Here is a 22,694-nt window from a genome sequence, read left to right on the forward strand (position 1 = left end):
TATAATTGTTCAAAAAAATAACAAAGTCAGTGATTTGAACCAGTTTTCCTCGATTTAATGAAAAGCAATTGACCACTTTTTAAAATCACCCGATTCTTAATTTATGATGTATCATCATCATTATCATTGATTGAATGAGATTTCAACGAGAGCGTTATGATTTTCGGTCGAATAGATTGAATTTGAGGTTATTGTTACCCATGAAGGTCAATGAGACAGATACAAAATCTGATTTAATCGGCACACTTACCTCATTAAGCTCAAAGATTACTAATCGATCACCTTTATCACCTGTAGCGAGATAATTCCTTGTGTGATCGACATCAACAGTTGAGATGATATCCACGATCAATATCAACAGCTGAGATGATATCTGATTTGATGATATCTTCGACTTCCGTTTTCTCGGCTTTATGATTGAATAGATTGGTAATTAGCAAGATCGATCAAGAGTAGATGATCAAAAAGCATTCAGGATAAGATTGAAAGACAAACCAAAAAAATGAGCAAATCTCCAACCAGATGAGTAACTATCTAAATCTGTTCCCGGAGCTGTAGCTATTGATGAAAAAGAAGATATCAAAGTAGTGATGATAAGAAAAAAGATGATGAATATCAGTCAAAAGCATGTTTTGTCAAAAGTCTGAATGATTGTGAGATCTCAAAGGGATGTTTTCAGATGATAAGTTTTCTTGAATGATTTGAATGAAGTTGGGATTTGATTTGTTTGATGAGATTGTTTTGATTTGATTTGATGATGATGATATAGTTATATGAAGTTGATGATGATGAGTTGAGATGGATTCGATGAAGTTGAAGTTATTGAGAATGGTTTTGAGGAATTGATCGGTGGTTGTTTGGTTTGTTGAGTGATGTCATGATTTCAAGTTGAGGTTAAGTTCGGTTAAAGCTTTCTTAAATTTGACCTTATGAAAAAATTTATTAAAAGGAAGAATAGTCTGGCAGACGTCTGACAGGCGCCTGCCAGCCTTTTTTCAGACTTGATCACGCACACCGGCTGCAGTCCGACTACGTACGGTACTCAATCGGATCGCAGCCGGTATGTAGCCTGCTCTCACCAACCATTTTCAGGCCTGTGAAAGGCCACTTTCAGGCCATTTCCCGGCCATTTCACGACCCCGACGACGCTCAGACCTCACCGACGCTTTTTCTGCTCAAGAACCACTCCGTGGTGTATTTCTTTTTTGTCTTTTTAGAGTCACGCAGTTCTCACAGCACAATTAGCGGTGGCATCGCAGTGATCTTGATGGTAATTATAGCACTCAAAGTTGGAAGCTAAGTTTTTGAAACAACTTACTTTGGTATGGGCCAAGTATCGAGGGAACGCTCTAAGTTAACTCTTCTTGTGGCGCGTGAGCTCGTGCTCGCAAACGGAGTTTTAAGTTGGGAAAGACTGGGTAGTGAGTAGGATTGAACTTGATTGAACCCAATCACTGGGGGATGGATGGTGTGTCGGGGATGGATGGTGTGTCGGGGATGCAGAGAGTTGGGTTTTGATGACTTTTGATTAACAATCATCATTTTGTCTTCTGTGCATTTTTCTTGGTAATTATTTGTGTGATTGGGTATTTTCAGGTGTGGTAGGCCTACGCAGACAGTGAAAGTGGTAAAACGGGGTGATGCCAGACCACAATTTCTCATTTGGACTGCTAGTGATGATCTCTCACAAAGTATTCCATAAATATCAATCAAATTGGCCTTAGATATTCATGTCTGAACTTCAACATCCCCTTACATGTTTTACAAGACTTGTCGAAATTTTGCTTCCAAAACTTTACTTCATATTCACGCTGCTCACTCTTCACCTGATTAATATGGTGTGGATTGTTATAAGGACTATGTATACCATTTCCTAGTCTTCAGAAAAGAAGAATAGACAAGTTGATTTGATTGTGCTCTACCCCAATCACCATCAAGGCATCATATCTTCATGCAAACCAATAAAAATCCACCGAGACGCTAAGAAGGACATACCAATCCTTCATCAAGATGGATCATGGTCGTCCTTTCCAGTGTACTGAATTTGAATAGCCTTCTGACGTTGCTGTACAAGGTTTTTACGAAAAATAATAAAGACATGGTGTTTGGAGCAATCATCAAATGATACCAAATTGCTTCCACTCCAAAGATTCAGCTTTTGACCCTATCAGCAAAGATACTCAAATTAGGTGTTGGAATGAATAACAGGACTTTAAAACTTCACTCTCTAGCTCTTCTGCATATTTTGTTGAATGACACTTGAAGTCTGCAGTCTGCATTTACTTTGGTCGTCCAAAATTCATTAAGCTTACTATATCCTTACCCTCTCTTATCGGCATGCATCTTATACTGACGAAACAAATATGTTCGATCTTGCGAGGCAGTATTTTCGGCGATAGACTGATTAACTCAGCAGCTATTCACTCCCAACTTCAGCTTTTGCCGCCATATCAGGCAAACATTATGATGATTGAAACAGGCTTTTGATCTTAATGCTTAATTGAGGTTAGACATAGACAGTCACAGTAGATATGATCTAAATTCATAAAGTGGATTATCGATATAATCAGGTAGAAGATGCGAGATAAACCTGAATTTGAATCGAAGACAGATGAGAGACCAGGCCAAGGTTGATTGATGGACTTGGGTTTTATTTCTTGACTTGACTTTCTTTTTCATCAAGATTGTGCTGGTCATAAAGCCTTGCAAAGGAGTTGTCGTTTATCTCGTTGGTAGACTTATTCTAAGAGCCCTTGAGCATATCGAAGGATGAGTCAAAGGTGCGACGTTTTAATTAGCTCTTGCAAAGCAGCGGCGCAATGACACTGATCAGCATCGAGAAGCAGTGGAGTGAAAGGAAAATATGATGCTTGGCTGAGTGCATTCCACACTTTTTGGCGTAGACGTCTCCAAGCACCAAATACCTATGAGAAAAGTGTGAAGTGGCTCAACGGAAACCCTTCTCTACTTTGCAAAGAGTGTTTGAAATCTTCCAAAACAGATTTCGATTCAGTTGGTTGACGCAAAGGAGAGCAAATGTTATCTGCAAGGTTGCAAGAAGTTGATGTCGACAAACCACTTCGACCTAATTAGGAGGCGCCGCGCATCAGTGAACACCGATTTTGACTGTCGGCTGGTTCCCGCCGAGGCACGGAGCAGCCAGCCAGCACGTGTCCCTCTCGGTATCTTCAAATCTATAATCAATCCGCGCTGTTCGTTCTTACATTTCTTTTGTACTGGTGCATGTCAGCGTTGAATATTATGATCAAGCTTGCGTCACACTCAGTAAAGCGCAGGCTACATGAGGCTACATGAGACCAATCTTGAAGACTTTCGGGAGGTTTCAATGCGGCAGGCCGTTCGGTGGAGCCTGAGGGTCACTCCAGTTGAAGGAGAAATCTGTTCTTGTACCTAATGATCATCTGGTTTGCAAATATCCCGAGTCCCGAGCCCCTCGCTCAGAATGGTGGGGCCTCATATATACCTGATCAATCGATTCGAGATGATAATGATCCAGATTCCATGCGAAACCGCTCCTCAACTTCAAGGATTGAATAGGAGGACGCTATGTTGTACGACAGTATACGATACCTTGCGTCACAGTCCGGTACAGCTACGCGAAACTCCTATGGTGTACCAACTCAAGACGATCGGCCCCCTCAGCTGAATCGGTAATGTCAGAAACGGGTATGGTCGGATCTAATCGCACTATCTGGTCCACCTAGGCTACCCTGTAGAGCCACGTTCGCTGAAGAGGATTGTCTTTACCTCACATCGAGCCCACGTGCGACGAGTGTCCGGTGCTCATAGAACGCAATGTCCAGCGTAGCCAGACAGCATCAGTGCGCGTGCCGGAACGTGTCCTTATTTCCTTCAGACACAGTAAAACAACCATCATTGATCTCTCGTTTAAGTTCGGTTTTTTTCGCCAGCTATTCAACTTTCTCTCCTTCTCTTTGCCATCACACTTGGTGCCGCACTTATTTCGATGAGCCCGATTTTTTTCTCCATGGTTGAGCGAAAAAATGACTTATAAATCTGGTCTTGTGTGAAATTTTCGCTTTTTCACTATATCTCATTCCCCATCCTTTTCCGCCAAGTCAACTTACAGATCGACTAACGAGGCAGCATCTCACAGATTTCCTACCTACCGATCTTGCATGCGCCATCCAAACCCCGGCTTTCAAAGCTGACGTCGGCTCATACAATCCATGTGCAAATGCCTTTACACCTTGAGATATAGTATTCACTTCCCAGTGTTCATCTTCTTGCTCTTTGCAACCATCTTCCGGTCCTCCGAGTCGGCCGCCCTTCCACATTTAAAAAACGATACCGACGTTCAGATACCACCTTTGGAAACAAGGACTCAACTCGACTCGAAAAATATTGTCGTCCTCGAACCTCTACAACCTCATTTGTCGACAGACACCACTAAGCGACCTCAAATTACGAAGCGGCCCCAGAATGTAACTGACACGGCATTGTTGGACGAGTGCATGAGCAGGCCTCTGAGTCCACAACTATGGACAGAGTTGGGATTGGACGAGTTTCTCCACAATTACCCTGGTGGTGATACATTGACTCTTCCCGTAGGCCGCTTTATTCAATTTCCTCCATGCGGATCAGTCTTCCGTCAGACGCTGACCCAAGTATTGTGCGGCTTCTCTACTTTTGACGCTATCCAACTTCAAAAGCAATTGGCAGATAGAGTCAACTTGACAAACTTTGACTGTGGTATCGAAAAGCCTTGTTACGCTGATCAGGTGCGTCTCAAAATTCATCCACTTTGACCGCGCCGTTTGACGAGAGGTACCCATCAAGGATTTTTCCTTTTATCAGCTCTGTCAACCTGTGCGAGGCAAAGAATGGTACATCTTGGTGGCTGCACAGGAATGGAACGCTTTCATGAACGCAATATATTCAGCGATTGGCTGGGCCATGACTATGATGCAAGGTCAGTAATACTCCGGTTGAGATTCAATTTCAACGTGTCAACTGAAGAGGTTCGATCTTTCATGACTTCTATGACTCTGGCAGGCATCGCTCCTTCAATGGTGATTGAGCTGCTGTTCTATATCTTGTTCTACACAGATTAGTAACTGACGCGTGTCTTGCATGTTTTTTTAGGTCTCCGACTTCTATCCGGACTTACCAGATACTTGGGCAATCATCAAAGCATTCGCTACTCTACTCACCTCAGTCAGCAAAGTCTATCCAACGGAAGGACTGATCAGCTGTACGAAGTATTGGTACCAATTCTTGCAAGGAGAATTTGGACTCTTCGCCGGAATCTCTGGAATGATGGACGATGTCTTAATCAAGAATCCTGTCAATCAACACGACAAGGTAAACCCAAAACTCGGCTAGCCAGTCAATTCTCCTCTCTCTCCACCGTCGTCCAGTTTTAACACGGTGGGCTTCGTTTGATAACTATGAAACAATTTTACAACCAATTCCGTTTCGTCGGTGCATGAAAAATCTATTCAGTGGACTTATTTCTCTTACACGCTCTCTAAAAATCAAGATCTTGCTCAGATGGCCGTTGCCAATCTCTCGCAATCGACTATACAGGCTGGAATCAGCACTGAAAACGGGATCTATAGAGTACTCAAGGACGGTAAATTTTTGACGGATCACTCCGTTGCAGGACCCAAAGCCATAGGTCACATCAATAATCTGGCAGGAGATAAACAAGCCGAATTGAAAGCCTCAGTTCAGCTTCATCTTCTTGCCGCACTCTGGGAACAACAGGTTAGTTATTCTTGTGCATCTCATGTCATTGCGTTTTTTTCGATGAGTGTATTGAGTCACATCATTACATTATTATCTATTCTCCAGCATATTTTTGTCACTCGAGGAAGCGTGAGTCATAAACGTTTAAACCAATCAAGGCCGGTGCTAACGCGGTTTCTTACTCATTGATTTTCTGGGTTGCCTCAGGATCCTTGTACTGACTCCGGACCTAACGGCGCATGGGCGGGGGACGATGTGTTGTCCTTCTGTGGACCAGATAACGTGTTAGTTCCTTCATCGATCTCACAGCTAAATCCCTCCTAAGCTTTGCCATCTTCGAGATTACTGATCGCCCTCCATGCTGCCCTTTCTTGTTACATTCGCGTAGTATGATGAACATCATCCAAGCCGACGGAAAAAAATCAGTCAAAAAGATTTTCAACGCTCACCTCGTTGAACAGAAATATAACTTCTCCATCGGATACCTCACGCAAGCGGCTTGGGAGTGCCAAAAAAAGAGTGGAAAGTTCGAATTTGACGTGTGGAATGCGTAAATAAAATTCAATGCTTCTGAATATTCACTGCTGACGGTATCACTGACTTAAGTTATCATCACGCCATCCACAAAGCACGGACACTGCAAGATTTGACGACCAATGTAGTTTTAATTTGCCTGTTTGTGACCTAACTCGGCCGGGTATGTCCGCTGACATCTATCTATCTTTTTCAAAGTCTATAAATCAGTCATCTAATCTTCATCTGAACTTCAGATATCCGAGCTCACAGGGACAGCGGAGCAGGGACAGTTGTTGCATGTAGAGAAACTGGCGGACTGCCAATTTAGACAATCGCATTAATTTATTATTATTATCAAAAATCTTATCAATATAAGGGTTTAATGTTGTATCAAAAAAGACTGGAGCTAATGTTGAGCATTCAAGTGTACATATAATTTGTGAAAGAACACTCTTCAGACATGATGTAATCAGTACCACAGGCAATCTCGTTTCTTTTGAGGAGAAATGTGACTCCGTTAACTTACTAAACATTTAGAATAGAAATTCTAAGCAGCACGTGGTTTGGGCGTATCCCTAGGCTGAGTGCCCTAGGGTTCTGAATTACTTGAATAAAAAATATATCCCTACGGGGAGGTAGCGGAAAAAAAACGCGCTACAGAGTAAAAACTGAACAACACCTAAGATGAAATAAGAAATACCACAACAAAGACAAATATAATAACCTCTTCACAAAGATCCAAAGACGCAAAGGAAAAATAAGGCCTTAACGAACTAGATCTACACCAGAACCAAAACAACATAAAAGAAACACATACGAAAAGAAAAACTTTGACCAAAACACAACATGACTGGGACTAAAGGGTGGGTGGGCTGATAAAAACTAACTAAAGAACTAATACGATGATAGGATAACAGCACGAGAGAAACGGAAGTGAGCGCGATGGGAATAATTGAATAAGTTGGTTTGATGGAAGAACACAATCAATGACATCATAACTGTAATCATCACAAAAAGGAACAAAAAAGACCGACCCGTCAGTAATCTGACATGTGTAGTTACAGACCAACACCGTGTCCGGGTAGTGTTCGCTCGTCGACGAGCGCGCACGACTTCCCTTTCTGCCTCAAAGGGAGTTGGTGTGCGCTCGTCGACTAGCAAAGCCTACACAGACACGGTGCAACTTATCACATTCCCATCGGTTAATAACCAGTTACCAACATCTAATTGTCGCGATATATTTCTATCACTCCTCTAGTCAAGTGCTCAGATTTTTCGTCGGCAGAAAGAACCGTCTAATTCAATGATCTCAGGCCTTCCGTGCCGTTGCACTTATTAGCTCCATGTGCGCAGTCAATCTCACCCCTCCGTAAAGCGAGATCCTTGATCGTGGATGAGGACATGTCATCAGATTCACACAAACACTAAACACGATCATGTCCAATCGTTGACATGTGTGTTAAGATGGTCCGTGCGGCCGCCAACGGCATGCACAGTGAGAGGTACCCGTCGGTCTGCCCGAGTGACAGCACATGTGACAGCTCGATGCTCACTCTGATCAGAACCCCACTCCTCTGGATCGAACTCATATCAGTCTACACCCTCAACAAAGCATTCCATAACAAATCAAAGCAGTCACTCGAATCACCATGGCAGGAATAGGTATTGCCAACTTACCAAACCAGGTTAGTCTGTCATCATCATCCGTGAAGGAAGATCTCTGTCATTCTATGTAGCTGATCATTTCTCCACTTCATAACTAGCGTCACAAAATTGTCGCCAAACGAGGCGGTCATTTTACACTGATGGTCGTAGGAGAATCAGGTCTTGGAAAAGTGTGTGATTGAAATCATCAATTCAATTACTCGAATTGCAGCTTATTGATCTTGATGACTTCATATCCTCTTTTCAAAGACAACATTGATCAACACACTATTTTCAACAGAATTGGCAATGGCGAAAGACTATCGTCGAAGGTTTGCCAAACAGTTTGATAAAACTACCGAGATCGGTGCGTGTTTCACGGTTTCAGCCAGATACCATAGTCTCGGCCTTTGACACCGGCTCATATGCTCAAAACACAGATATCATCAAGGCCGAACTCGAAGAGAAAGGTTTCAGAGTCAAGTTGACAGTGATCGACACACCTGGATTTGGAGATTACGTCAACAACCGCGAGAGCTGGGTTCCTATAATCGATTTTATTGATGACCAGCACGAGTCTTATATGAGACAAGAGCAACAGCCCGAGCGTGGTGATAAACTTGATCTCAGAGTCCACGCCTGTCTTTACTTCATTCGTCCCACTGGCCACACGTACGTCGTTTTTGGTTTACCTTTCTCAGTGTATCACACCTGATGAAGGTTTGACTCGCCGATAGACTCAAGCCTCTCGATATTGAGACCATGAAGCGTCTTGGATCGCGAGTGAATTTGATACCTGTGATTGCAAAGGCCGATACATTGACGCCGCAGGATCTCTTGACCTTCAAGCAACGTGTTAGTGATTTCAAACCACATTGACCTGACCACTTCCAAGACTGACTGAAATGATTCATTCTCGATACATAGATCAGGGAGGTGATCGCGCACCAGTCCATTCGATGTTACCAACCGCCTATTGAGACTGATGACGAAGCTTCAGCGGAGCACGCGCGACTTCTGATGGTGAGTTTTGAGCTCACGCCACTCTATTTTAAAAGGGACAACAGTCCATTCTGAACGGAGCTGGCTAATCATATTTAGTACATCGAATGAACAGGCTGCAATGCCCTTCTCGATCATAGGGTCCACTGAGGATGTGACTACTGGTGATGGTCGATCAGTCAAAGGTCGAGCGTACCTATGGGGAGTTGCGGAAGGTGTGTAAATATATTACAAGCTATATATGCGTGGAACGGTGCTGATCACGTGGATGGGGTTCCGGAATTTGTAGTTGAGAACGAGGAGCACTGCGACTTTAAAAAACTGCGTTCGCTATTGATCCGTACACACATGCTCGATTTGATCAACACAACGGAAGAGATTCATTATGAGAACTATAGACAGGTTCAAATGGAAACCCGTAAATTTGGAGAGCCAAAAGTCAAGAAACTCGATAACCCCAAATTCAAGGAAGAAGAGGAAACTTTGAGGAAACGATTTACAGAGCAGGTCAAATTGGAAGAAAGCCGATTCCGCAGCTGGGAGCAACATGTGCGTCACTCATTAGAGCTCCATCTCCTTATAACCCATGTTCTTTTCTGGCATAATAATGACTCATCTTCTGATGGCGTTGAAAAACAGTTGATCGCCGAAAGAGACAGGCTCAATAAGGATTTGGAACAAGCTCACTCCTCTATCAAAGTTTTGGAGAGTGAACTGGACAGTATGCAAGGTGGTTACGGCTCTCAAGGTCGAGGAGGTACGAGACGCTGAAGAACAACCGGTGGAAAATTGAAACTCCATATCACAGTTTGTCCGTTTAGAGTCCTTTACCTGCTGTTGAAGCATTGAAGATTGGACGACAAGCATCTTTGTTCATTGTATAATTTTGGTAGCGTATGCGGTATTTTTCCAAGTCATCTTAGGTCCTGTTAGACTCGTCGCAGCTATTGCTAAAACGCAGTTGAACCTCAACTTTTCATTCTTCCAAAGGTTTAATGCCCCCTGACTGTGACCTCTTCATTCTGTTCATCAATCTGTCTATGTGATAGTGAGATAATGATTGTCTTTGAGATGCGGGCCTCACCCGAGAGCAATATATCTTTTGAGATCGGCAGTGTTGAATCTTGTAAATGTGGTGTGGACTCAAGTAAGGATTAGACAGGGAGCAGGGAAGGATTTTTATGACCAAGAGGTTCTATTTATCCATGTTGGATATAATTGATCCAACTGATCTCCTGAAGGAAGATATGTATTATTGGTGAGCTAATGAGTCCTGACCCATAGCCGCCAAGTCTATTGATCAGAATAGGCAGTCAATAAGAGTCCCATCAGGAGGGGCAGGCATGAGCTTTAATGAATGAAAATGATCTATGTCTCCTGTGACACTAGGCCAATATAAGATGCCTCAAATTAGAAATACCTACAATAGGGCTCAACTTCAAAACATTTACATTTTACTTCTATGAATCAGGTAAACTTTATCTTAGGGGGGCTCAGGTCAATCTTTTCAAGGTGTTTTGCTAAAAATTGGGGAGATCTTTTTATGAAACATGCTGTAAAAAGGGTTTCCTGTTTTGTGGAACCAGATTGTCAGCAGTGGTCAACAGCAATCAACAGCTTCTTGGGAAGCCATTAGGGGGCTCAGGTCAAGCAATGTTGCACCTTTGAGCGTACAAAAGAAATCCCACATTCATAATTTTTGCATAACTTTTATGACCTTGTGATTTCTTTAACAACATCTCAATTTTTTTAGAGCAGAAAATTTACACAAACTTACAGCAATAAGAACACCCAAACAAGTGTAAAACAAAAAACACTAGACTTACAATGTGAGGTGAAAAGGCAAAGAAAGGTGTCAAGACTGATATAATAAGTGGCAAAAACCCACAAAAGAAAACAGATTATGGATCAATGATCTCAAAAATCTGTTTATTGCTGTTGACCATCCTGTTCTACAAAACACAAGCCTTTTTACAGCACAGTACCGTAAAAATATTTCCCCAATCTTTGAAGGAAACACCTTAAAAATCTTGACCTGAGCCCCCCTCTTAATCCATAACCTCTTTTCTTTTATGGGTGTTTGCTACTTATTCTATCAGTCTTGACAATGATACCTTTCTTTGCTTTTTCATCTCACATTGTAAGTTTAGTGTTTTTTGTTTTATAGTTGTTCAGGTTGTCTTATTGCTCTAAATTTGCGTAAATTGCCTACTTATAAAAATTTGAGATTTATAGTTGTTCAGGTTGTCTTATTGCTCTAAATTTGCGTAAATTGGATACTTATAAAAAATTGAGATATTAAGGGGGCTCAGGTCAAGATTTTTGCAGCCTTGTCCTAAGAAATTGGGCAAAGTTTTTTACAGTACCATGCTGTAAGGACCTTTCCCAATGTGTAAAAGAATTATGTTGCTGAGCAGCAAATTTACATAAATTTACGCAAATTTGCTGCTCAAAAGAAGTTGGGATGTCTTAAAACTTTCCCAATTTCAAGAACTTTTGTGTAAATTATATGGAATTGGGAGAAAAATATGATCAAAGCAGTAAAATAACTTGATGAATGTTGAGCGCTATTGTAGGTATTTCCAACTTGAGACATCTTATATTCAGGGGATTCAAGTCAATTTATTTTGTGAAAATTGTATAAAAACAGACAAGTTTTTTACAACAGCGTATTTTCAAAAACTTGTCCAATCTCATGAAAGATGCTGTAAATGATATGAGCCCAAAATTAGGAAACTTGTCCATTCTATACAATCTGGACAGCACTGTACCAGATTGTCTATGATTTGGAGCAAATTTTACTTTTATGTTTTTGTTTCCCCTTGAACAAGTCCATCAAATGCAATTTCATCCTCAATTTTTTAATTAATAACCTCTTCAATCTATCAAATAAGATGGTCCATACATTTTGAAGGAAGAAGAGGCGGAGGTTGAAAACTTTTGTTCCATAATGGATGTCAAGGAAGAAGACAATTTCTCAGCAGAGCAGGCCTTGGGCAAAAAGAACATTCCTTCAATTGGTGACATAATATTTGAAGATGATCCAGACAGTGGTGGCCTTATTGATATCTTAGTCAAAAAGACTGGTGAGGCTTGAGATGCATAAGAAATCTTAGAATCTCTATGGTACCACAATGCTCAATGGAAGATGCTATATGAGATGGACGTCAGTATCAATGACCTCCTCCAAAATTGAGAGGTCAAGTTTTGACAATGCATGCAAACCTCTCATACTGGTTTACATGGTGTTCTTGGTAGGATCTCCACTCATCCTATCTTCATGTCCATCACCAACAAGCCACAGCCTCCAGTCATCATTCAACTAGCTCTTGCCCTTGAATGCCTCGGCAGAAACAGAAATGTTTGTGTGGTGCGTAGGATGGGAAGAGATCATAAAGGCTCAATGGGAGCTATCACCAAATGTACATGCTGTGTGATTTGCACCATAATTGACACCATTAAAAACTATGTACAGTGGCCTGTACCCGAGAAAACAAGAGATGATCTAAGTGGTGATGGCACTAGAGGCCTTTGCTGGGTGTGTAGGCTTCATTGATGGAACAAACATCCCTCTGTATCAACGGCCAGGTCTTGATGACAAGACCTTTTTTGATCAAAAGAATGTTACTCCATCAATTGTCAAGTTTTCTGTGACTGTGATCACTGTATCACCGCTTTCTACACTGGATGGCCTGGATCTGTTCACAATAACAAGGCTTTTGCAAGGTTGACACTGTGTAAAAATTCAGAATGTTTGTTTTCTGAAGGTGAGCCCAATTTTTCTGCTTGACTATCATCTAATCTAACCATGTTGTACTTGCAGACATTTGGTTAAAGTCTCTTTCATCATTAGGTGAATATCTATTAACACCATGTCTGTGTGGTGTTTGCTTATCAACAAACGCACACAAGTCACCTTTGTGCCTCAAAGACATTCCGTGTGCGCTTGTTGTTGGGCAACTGCCACAAGGACACAGTGTGAGCAACTCCACTAACAATAATTACAAGGGAATAGCAGCCAGGCTTGAGTGAAAAAATAAAATTAATAAACTCATTTTCACTTGGATATGCTACAAACATACCATTGGGGTATTGAAGTGCTGTTGGACATCACTCTAGGTCTTTGCCTCTACAAGCCAATACACATGGAGTCAATCCTTTGGTGGATTTATGCTTGTTTCATACTACACAACTTGCTTGCTGCGCTGGGAGATCAATGGGAGGAGGAGTATGCTGATGAGTATGCAAATGAAATGTATCAAGGGGTAGATAACTTGGTTTTAGAGATGAATGATGGAATTGGAGAGAATGAAATGAGGCATTTATGCAGAGAGCTAGTGTAAGATGTTGCTGTGGCTTTTGAAGATGAAGAAGAAGACATGTAGGGAAAAAAATCTTTGTTTTATAAATTCACTTGTAATTTTCATGCAAAGAAACAAAGGCTCCCATTTTCATGTTAGGTAACAAACTTGGATGTGCAAATGAATTGATTAACAACAAGTGATCACAAAAAAGTTCACATTTTCATTGATTAAAATGAGTAAAAGTTGACAAACAACACTCTCATTTGCCAAATATCATCATCATATAGTCCAATATTAGCTCAAGAGACGTACCACCGGTGAGACGTACCATGTGTTTGACATCTCCATCACATTCAATATACAAGCCTTAAACACTTCTGAACAAACTTGTGACTCCTCTAATGCATGTGATTGACGTGTCTGTATGTTAAATGTCTCTCAAGACCAGGCAAGTAATGTTTGTCCTTCTGGGCTTTGAATTCACATTTGAATTTGTCCCAGGTCAAAGCTTCTCCTGCTTGAGCATTATTGGCCTCAAGTTCCTTGATGTCATTCTCATTCTTGACCTGGGATTTTGAATTGAAGAAGGCATACTTCTTTTCATCGTGGTTGTCAATCAATGAGTTTGCTGGTCCTCTGTGACGCTTTTGATTGGCATCAACTGATGACAAAGGTTTGGCAGGTTGATTGGAATTTTTGACATTTTTGTTGGTTGTTTGAAGTGGTCTCAGCAGATTTGATTGGTGATGCAGGACTGACTCTCGGATTTGGTGTATTGGTATCAAACTTAGGCAAATGGAGTGGAAATGGTAGCAAAGGAAATAAAGGTGACTGTGAACGTTCAGTTTCATTTTTATCTTCATTTGGACCAAATTTGTCATCTTACTTTTCCAAACAAGCAATATTGCTGTGAGTTGCCAAGTCTTCATCTGAATTGGGGTTGACCTCAATTTGGTTGTCAGATTGAGCATGGAAGATATAGTAGATGGCCGGGTCATCATTGGCAAGCGCGGTAAGAAGAGGATTGATTACATTTCATGATTTTCACTATGATTCCTAGTGTACTCATAGGAGTTGGTTGAATCTAAATTAGCTTCTTCTTCAATCACAGGTTTGTGCTGATCTGTGGTATCAATCCCTGACGCCAGCACAGGGTAGCACATTTTTGGTGCAAAATGCACTGCACTGGTGATTGGCGCTGTGAGGACTGTGCTGCACTGAGAACGCAGCACAGTGGGTCAAAGATGGGAAGTCCCCTGTGCTGGAAACATAAAAGTGTTGTGCAGCGCAGCACAGGGGTGCATGTTTTGAGGGCAGGAATTGATTTGCACCAGCAGGAAACTGCGCTGGGCTGTGGTGTGATTCTGCGCAGTGGCCAAAATATTGCCGGGCCCCTGCAGTGTGAAAGAGAACAGTGTGGTTTTTGGCGGATCCCAAGGTGCTGGGGTCCAGCGCATCCGCAGTTTGCACGCAGTGAAGTGCGCTGCAGGTCAGGGGTTGGTGGTATCTATAAGAGCCTGTGGGGAAATATTTGCTTTGTGTCTGGAAAGGTTGTCCATAAGTTCATAGCAAGGACAAATAGATTCTTGGTTTGCTCAAATACTATTGATGTCTTTAGCAGTATCATTATTCTCATGCCCTTTGCCAGTCAAAGTTGACAGATTCCTTGCCTTGATGTAATTCTCCTTGATCCATCTCTACCACTTCAACAACTCATAACCTTTCAAAACCATTTGATCAGTGTTGTTTTTTGTTGACTTGCAATGATTATCATCATGAAAGACATTGATCATACTTGCCACTGTGCTCCACGCTCCATCATTGCTGAGACCAGACATGGCTTGATTCCAGGTCCAAAAAGAGTGTTATTGACTTTAGGCTTGCTGACCTCCTCAATCAGACGCTCAAGATCCTTGTTATCAAAGAAAGGAATGTTATGAGCTTTCTCTTTATCAACAATTAGCTCATTGTCTTGGACAGGTCTCGGTAATGTAGATGATTTTTTAAAGTGGAGGGTTCAGGGAGACTTGAAAGAATCATTGCATGCTGTTTTGATACAGTCCTCTTAGGGGGTACTGGAGCTTGTGATGTTCCTGGAACTTTGGATCCTGAATCAATCTGGTGGCAGAATTCTTTTGACTTTTGAATCTCAGCTGGAGTTGGAGTTGCATTGGGAGCCAGCTTCAAGAATGTGTTATCCTCCTGGACCTGTTTCTTTGTCCTGTGAACCATTCTAACAACAATCAAGAGTCTCAGCAAACACATCACCTATCAAATTCATTCCTTATAAACTCAAACAAATGAACCTGGTAATTGATTGATTGGGTTCAATTTCATCTTTATCTACCACCAGTGTTATCACACCCTGAATAAATCCTGGCTGGCTGATGCTTGAGACCCAAACATAGAATATGGTCAGTAAGTCAATTGTATACTTCAATGGATTGAACACTGCTTGTCTCACCTTAGTTTAAGCATGAAAGGGCCAATGAAGGTAAAGTACTGATGATTGAAGTTGAAATAGAAATTGAGAAGAGATTGGTTGTGAAGATCATATCTGAAGTAAAAGTTGAGATTCAAAATGGTAATTGACAAATGGTTCAATGTGATGATGGAGAACTGATAAACTAAAGAACTGAAGGACAACTGAAGAATCAAAGAGGTGCTCAAGATATGATCTTGACTTATCTTTTTGAATTGGTCAGCTGTCAAAATTACCACAAATGCGCAGCAACTTGTCCGGATTGCTGTATTAGGGGGTTCAAGTTAAGTTTTTTTACGTTTTTTTACGCTACAACAACTTGCCTGTTGTTGTAAAATATGCGTAAATTTTATAAAACGGGACACCTTTTTAGGTGTCCTGAATTAAAATTAGGTTGGTTTTACACAAAAAAAATTACAAAAAAACTTGCCTGAATTTTAAAAAAATATGCAAAAACAAACAAACTTGAAACCCCCTATTCTTACGCAAATATACAGTTTTATGAATTCGGGCACCCCAAAAGGTGTGCTTTAAACTTTACAGTATATTTTACAGTGTCGGACAACTTGTTGGATTGCAAGATACCATAAAAGTCTTGACTTGAACCCCCCTATTGGCCCAGTGTTGCAGGAGACATAGATCATTTTCATCAATCAAAGCTCATGCCTACCCCTCCTGATGGGTCTCTTATTGACTGCATATTCTGACCAATAGACTTGGCAGCTATGGGTCATAACTCAGGAGCTTGGTAATAATGCATATCTTCCTTCAGGAGATCAGTTGGATCACTTATGTCTAATAGTAGCATAGATAAATAGAACCTGCTTGGTTATAAAAATCTTTCCCTGCTCCCTGTCTAATCCTTACTTGAGTCCACACCGGATTTTCAAGTTCAGTAGGTGTCCGATTCAGTAGTAAATAAGCCCATGTACACATATGAGTTCTGGGTTTGTCTGAAAATCAGGAGGCTGTACCACTTACTTGATACCTTCAAAGACTGACAACAGCACCAAGATTTATGATGCAAGTCAGACAATTCTTATCTATTTATCACATTACTACTCAATGTAAAATGGAATACATAGGGCCATTGTTGTTCCTAATTTTTGAAGCATGATCTTGAATGTGATATTGTGGTTGATTTGTAGCATGATGATCCATATGTCTTTAAATGTTCCAGGAATACACAAATGGGGGTGAGACTCAGTGACTCGTGAGCATAGGTATAAAATGTCTGCAGCATCAATGGCCATGGCTTGTGTCCAAAGTAAATTTGTGTCATTTACCCCTCCCAAGATCCTGGTGGCTTCCAATTGGATACTAAGATGAAGACCATTGAAATATTGCAGGGTCTTATCTTGTGGAGACTTCTCAACATGAGATGAAAGTTGTTTAAATTTTGATCTTCCCTTGCTTGCAGGCTTTGAATTGTTCTCCAGCAGTCTTATCTGAACTCTTTATATCCAAACTTGTAAATCAAATCATTCAAAAAAACTTCAATGCTTGATAATTCTGGAAGTAAATATGGCAAGCTTTTCAAGGTACCATACATGTTGCAATAATTATGAGAATATGTGTTCCTCTCTAGTGATCCCATAAACCAAATCTCAGTACTTGAGGGAGTCAAAGTGAGGGAAGTCAAGAGTTGAGCAATCCATCTTATCTTCATTTTGTCATCTATCCATGCAATATGATCTAACTCATCATGAATCTCTGCCAAAAATTGTTTCAAACCTTTTCCATCTCCAAAAAGTCTAAGATTGCCCCAAATATTTGGAGCTTGGATGTCCCTCATGACATTAGCTGCTGGTGCTCTTGACGGAGGTCACTGCACAGAAGTTGGTGGTTGCATAGGTGATGATGGTGGTAATTGTGGGTGTTGTTGGAAGTGCGTTGCATGCGGCTGTGGAACTTGAAAATGAGGAGCTTGAGTTTGTGCAAAATTTGCATCTCGAGTGTGATCATGATGTTAAGGCTCAAGGTGAAGATCTTGGCAAGAGAAGTGAGGAATCAATAGGCCATCTAGTCTCTATTATAAGATTGTTGCATGAAGGAAATAGGACAGTATAATCTAGTGACGTATATACAAATAGTCTACAATGTGTGACATGTGTATTGAGCCTTTCACAGATAGAGTCATAACACATGAGCAGGAGGAGGATGAAAATGAGCTTGAGGCAGTACAAAGGACAGAGACAAAACAAACTGAGAAGGTGGATCATATTGGTGAGACAAAACAAATGAGGGTTGAGATTCTGCTGGTGTTTCCTGAGCAGAGATTAAAAATTCCAAGATGTCCAAAATTTGGTATGAAAACCTGGCATTGGTTCCTGAGCAGGCATGTAACCTGATTGATTCAAAGGTTGTCTGTCAGCTGCAACACCTAAGTTGTTCATCCCACGAGCAAGCCTTGAAATGGGAGTTTGAGAATGTGGAAGACAGGTTGTGGCATGATGAAGTGGGGGAGGGGTCAACAATAATAGCACAAGGTTCCAAAAGCTCACTGCTAGTATTTTGATGAGGGGGATTATCTCTTCCAAATACATAAGAAATTGCAGGGCTTTCTCTACCATCAAACCAATGTTTCATGCTGAGTGGAAAAAAAAGAGAAAGCCAAAGCATATGGATCATTCATTTTGCATGTCTCCCTCTTGACCCATACTGCACCTGCTGAACTTTACCCTATGGGTTATTAGGGGAATCTTCCAAAACCATGCAATGATAAGTCCCATAGGTGGGGTTTTCATAGAAAGGTGTGGGCTTTGAGGGAGTTGAATGTTTCAATTTCAGTTCCTATTCAGCAGTACAGGACACACTGGGCAAATGTAGTATTTTTCCCAAGTGAAAAATGATTGACCTGAAGGACAAACAAAATTGAAAAAGGTGGAATTCTGCATTCATTCTTCATGTGCATTAACACTGCATTTTTCTGCATTGATGCTGCATTTTTTTTCATTAATGGTGCATTAATGGTGCATTTTTATGCATTAACATAGCATTTTTAATCATTTTTGACATTAATTCTAATCATTTTGCATAGCCGAAAAATACTACATCTGTGCAGTGACAATGCAGAGCTGATCAGCCAGTCTGAGCTTTGAAATCTGGATTGTCTGGGTCATGGTATCTTCCAGGTCAGGGGGGGAGTTTCCTTGGGTTCATAGGAGCCATGTGGTACGATGTATAAGTAAAGCTGAAACGGTGTCCAAGCGGACCAGATGCTCGTGGCGGAACTGCCGCAACTCGACATGCTGGACCGAGAAAATGAGAGCGTTGCGATCTTTGGCAACATTTTGCGCCCTTGGCGTCGCTATCGGCGTTCAAATACACAAAATTCATCACGAATCAAGCGAACAAAAAAATCGATACTTTCACAGGAAACAAAGAAATAGAAAGACCGCATTGCCCATAGATGTATTACACGAGCTCCAGTGTCAGCGCATCGCCAAGGAGGTGAGTTTGCTAAATTGTCTTCTCGCCGTTGCGCGTTGAGGAGAGAGTTACACTACAGTTCCTGCATTCGAGGCAATACGAGGCCAGAGATCTATGTAGAAAGGAACATTAGAACATGATAACTCGAGCAAAATTATAGTCGACGTAGAAACTTGCCTGCGCATTCTTTTGCAACAGGACCAGCAATAGCCGAACCCTTCATCTCCCCTTTCGGGTTCACAATTACACCAGCATTGTCTTCAAAATAGAGGAAGATACCGTCGCGTCTCCTCCACGGCTTTCGTTGGCGAACAATAATTGCAGGATGTACTATGACAGGAAACATGTTTTGTGAGTGATGTGATCGAGCAAGGAGAAGCCGATGCGGAAGTGCCTACCCTTCTTTCGTAACTCAGGTTTTCCCTTTTTAACAGTAGCCATCACCATATCACCACAGGATGCTGCTGGCAATCGATTGAGTCGAGCCCCAAATCCAACGACTGAGATGATCTGAGGTGCGACACATGAGTATCGGTAGTAGGGAATATAATGCGAGCGCTTGGACGTACGTAAAGATTTTTGGCGCCCGAGTTGTCTGCGCAATTGACAACCGCACCAACAGGCAAGGCGAGCGTCATACGGAATTTGGTACCGGCTTTGGCTAAAGGATTGAACAAGCATGAGTATTGGCCTGAGGTGAGGCGAGATAGCAGACTGACCCTTGTTGGACATGGTGAAAGTTGGCGTGGAGGTTGCTGAGAAGGGTACGTTGGTGACGAGCGCTCAAAGGGATGACTATACAACAGAGGCTGCCGACAAAGAATGCCGATACTCTTTGGGTTTAGGGTTTACTTAGTGATGCTCGTTAGCTACCGTACCGGGTGAAATACCCATCACCCGTCCCGGTCCCACATGCTATGGATGACATGGCCGCGCGTCCAGCTCGGTCTAACTCGGTCTCGCTCGGTCCAGGGCGGGTACCCTTGGATTTCCCATGAACTTTTTCTCAATATCAATATCACTATGACCCAAAACCACGCATGTCGAGTGCAACTAACCCAGCTTTCCGCTATCTCGGGATACCACAAGCATGGCTCAAAGCAAGCTGGAAGCCACGACTGCCTCCTCCGAAAACTTCTGGCTTTCTCTTGATATCAAGCTCTCTTTTGTCCCTATACCTTTATGACCGGCATCAGTGTCGTAAGCTACGAGAGAAGTATGTCCACGAACTGCAACACCTTTCACAAGCGATAGTCCTCGACACACCCAATGCTGCAAGCTGGATGCCCCGAAGGATCACTGTCTATGGGGCCCGAATTCCCGAGGATGTTGATGTTGATCGCGGAGCCCAATGGTTCAAGAAGTACGTCAAGGTGTGTATCGCTGTGTTCGTCTTCATAACATAATATTGGCGTTGGATGGCTCGCTGATTGAAATACTCGCCCTGTCACATTTTTCCACAGCCCATGTTGATAGCTGCGGCGATTGACTATCGCATTGAGAATGGAATATCCCCAGGTGCCTTGGGAAGGAAAATTGCGTCGGATATTCACAACGAGCGGATCATCCGAGCTGCTCAGAATGCGGAAGCCTTCAAACAACCACCTGTATCCGCTGGAATGCCCGGGTTTCAGATGTGTAAGTCATGTTCATGTGTCTCACAATTTTCCGGTTTCTAATAGTATCGATCCTCTTTAGGGCATTTTCAACAGCATCGACTCGAGGGGGCAAATCTGATTCTTGGGAGGGCGTCGCTCAAAGAATACCTATGGGGTTTGAAAAAGGGCTATCGAGAACCCTTGCCCTTGGATGCACTAGAGGAAGACGAACGACTATCTCGACAACTTGACGACGAAGGTCTTTTTGATCTAACCGACCAATCTGACGATTTGCTCTCTGAAGGCCTTAGAGGCGTTACTGAGCAAATCAGAATGACGGATGACTCTTGCCCTTCTCCGACACCACCTGATCCTCACCCATCGCAACAACCCGAGAAATATTCCAACTGGATCTCAAATCTATCGCCGTTTTCCCCGTCACATCTTGCCGCACAGTCATCCGAGTCAAGCACAAGTTCACCTGCAGTACTCCCACCGTCCCCGCTACCCAAAACAACCACCTCTCCTTCTTGTTCCTTTCGATCACCTATCGGAATGATTTGGTGGCCTTTGAAGCTTTATCGCTTTTTCAACCGAAGACAAGATGTCAAGAAAGGTGCCGAGGTGGTCAAGAGTCTAATCGTCGGTCGATCTACCCCTATCGTACCACCTACCGACCTATCGGGCTTGAATCAATACTGTGGATGGCTTCCTGCTGATCAGGACGCCGAAGTGCCCATTGACCTTTCTATCAAGATGACTGGATCACCTCACCTCGACTTCCTCTGTCCTGAAGCCGAGCAGCATCTGCGACGATCTTACAAAAAAGCTTTTCGAAATATCACTGAGGAGCGTGCTTTGTACCGTCAGCAATTGAAAGAAAGACTTACTGAGGCTCGGAAAACACAACTCAGCACTGACACCGCAGAGCTGAAAAGCGACTCGACTCTCCCAGAGGGTCTCACTGAGGTTCGACTGCGGCAAGAGGCTCTGTCTAAGGAAAAGAAATGGCGAAATGATCTTGAAGGCTGGAGGATCCTCCGGACCGGTAGTGGAGTGTGTTGGGACGCTGAGATGGCCCAGTCCCTACATGTATATGAGCTCTAGCAAGCGCTTCGGAATACTGAGGGCTTGATCTGCAAAATGAGGTGTAAATGTGATACGACCGGTCAACAGAAAATTCATGTCTGCAATGACCGTTCTATGTTTTCTATTCAAGCACTCTACAGGCTGATCAGTGCTCATAGCTTATGTCAAGCAGGCAAACTCTAAGCTGAAGGTCAGAGTCTATCAGTAGAAAAAGTTCCCCACCTCCAGATCTGGTCAAGACGAATTAGTCAACTTATTTGAGATAAGATGAGACCAGCAGAGAATATGTACCCCAGACGCTCTTCAGCCCTGCCCCCACCAGCTATTTGAGAGTGAGTCAAGGGCTGATCCTTAAAGGTGTTCCCCAAACTACTGACTTCAGTTTCATTAACCCTATAGCCACATTTCATTATTCCCGTTCTCGTCTAACTATGCTTCATTCTCATCTTCATCTGACAGCGCGACAATATTTTGTATTAGCAAGATACTGTGTTATGTTACTGTATGTGCGTTATCAATGCATACAACTCAGACCCATGTTGAGACTAACAGCTCAAATCACTTGTCCAAATCCTGCTAGTCAAATATGGTCTCACTTGAAATCATTCTTATAGGTCACAGGTGAGATAGATGATATCTGGGGAAACAAGCATCCACCTTCCTGGTTGACCCAGCCTGGAAAGCTTAAACACGGATGTTCATAACAAGTCTCACAAGTCTATAGAATGTGATGTACATATTCATCAGCTGCATGAGATCTGCCTTGTCTGAACACGGACCTTCTTTGCCCGTTAACACAACCTCAACTTTTTCTAATCCTATCTGGGAGAAATGTATCTATCAATATTTGAATTACTGTCTCTTGTGGGCTCTCTTTGATCTTCTTTGACTCTA

At 42.3% G+C, this 22,694-nt stretch overlaps 5 protein-coding genes across 5 annotated transcripts; 3 read left to right on the forward strand and 2 right to left on the reverse strand.

Annotated features, from left to right (window-relative positions):
* Positions 1 to 1,219: 1,219 nt before the first annotated feature.
* Positions 1,220 to 1,662, reverse strand: MELLADRAFT_85830 (uncharacterized protein; the record flags this gene model as incomplete). The annotated part of the gene is made up of 2 exons (XM_007409262.1): positions 1,220 to 1,229; positions 1,319 to 1,662. 2 exons carry the CDS (start codon positions 1,660 to 1,662, stop codon positions 1,220 to 1,222), a joined length of 354 nt encoding a protein of 117 aa, XP_007409324.1.
* Positions 1,663 to 4,203: 2,541 nt separating this feature from the next.
* Positions 4,204 to 6,287, forward strand: MELLADRAFT_116320 (uncharacterized protein; the record flags this gene model as incomplete). The annotated part of the gene is made up of 9 exons (XM_007409233.1): positions 4,204 to 4,589; positions 4,695 to 4,763; positions 4,840 to 4,954; positions 5,038 to 5,054; positions 5,128 to 5,346; positions 5,488 to 5,751; positions 5,839 to 5,862; positions 5,941 to 6,017; positions 6,122 to 6,287. The coding sequence occupies 9 exons, from the start codon at positions 4,212 to 4,214 to the stop codon at positions 6,285 to 6,287; spliced, it is 1,329 nt and encodes a 442-aa protein (XP_007409295.1).
* A 1,555-nt stretch (positions 6,288 to 7,842) lies between these two features.
* On the forward strand, positions 7,843 to 9,990 carry MELLADRAFT_74723 (Septin-like protein; the record flags this gene model as incomplete). The annotated part of the gene is made up of 9 exons (XM_007409234.1): positions 7,843 to 7,934; positions 8,013 to 8,084; positions 8,164 to 8,260; positions 8,334 to 8,565; positions 8,631 to 8,748; positions 8,821 to 8,916; positions 9,011 to 9,110; positions 9,185 to 9,444; positions 9,535 to 9,990. 9 exons carry the CDS (start codon positions 7,899 to 7,901, stop codon positions 9,664 to 9,666), a joined length of 1,143 nt encoding a protein of 380 aa, XP_007409296.1.
* A 9,191-nt stretch (positions 9,991 to 19,181) lies between these two features.
* On the reverse strand, positions 19,182 to 19,751 carry MELLADRAFT_52442 (uncharacterized protein; the record flags this gene model as incomplete). Its single annotated transcript, XM_007409261.1, has 4 exons — positions 19,182 to 19,225; positions 19,279 to 19,443; positions 19,512 to 19,623; positions 19,683 to 19,751. The coding sequence occupies 4 exons, from the start codon at positions 19,749 to 19,751 to the stop codon at positions 19,182 to 19,184; spliced, it is 390 nt and encodes a 129-aa protein (XP_007409323.1).
* Positions 19,752 to 20,153: 402 nt separating this feature from the next.
* On the forward strand, positions 20,154 to 22,082 carry MELLADRAFT_116322 (uncharacterized protein; the record flags this gene model as incomplete). Its single annotated transcript, XM_007409235.1, has 3 exons — positions 20,154 to 20,486; positions 20,577 to 20,751; positions 20,812 to 22,082. The coding sequence occupies 3 exons, from the start codon at positions 20,154 to 20,156 to the stop codon at positions 21,816 to 21,818; spliced, it is 1,515 nt and encodes a 504-aa protein (XP_007409297.1).
* Positions 22,083 to 22,694: the final 612 nt, after the last annotated feature.

This window comes from Melampsora larici-populina (assembly GCF_000204055.1).
Source record: "Melampsora larici-populina 98AG31 unplaced genomic scaffold MELLAscaffold_15, whole genome shotgun sequence".
Classification (NCBI taxonomy): domain Eukaryota; kingdom Fungi; phylum Basidiomycota; class Pucciniomycetes; order Pucciniales; family Melampsoraceae; genus Melampsora; species Melampsora laricis-populina.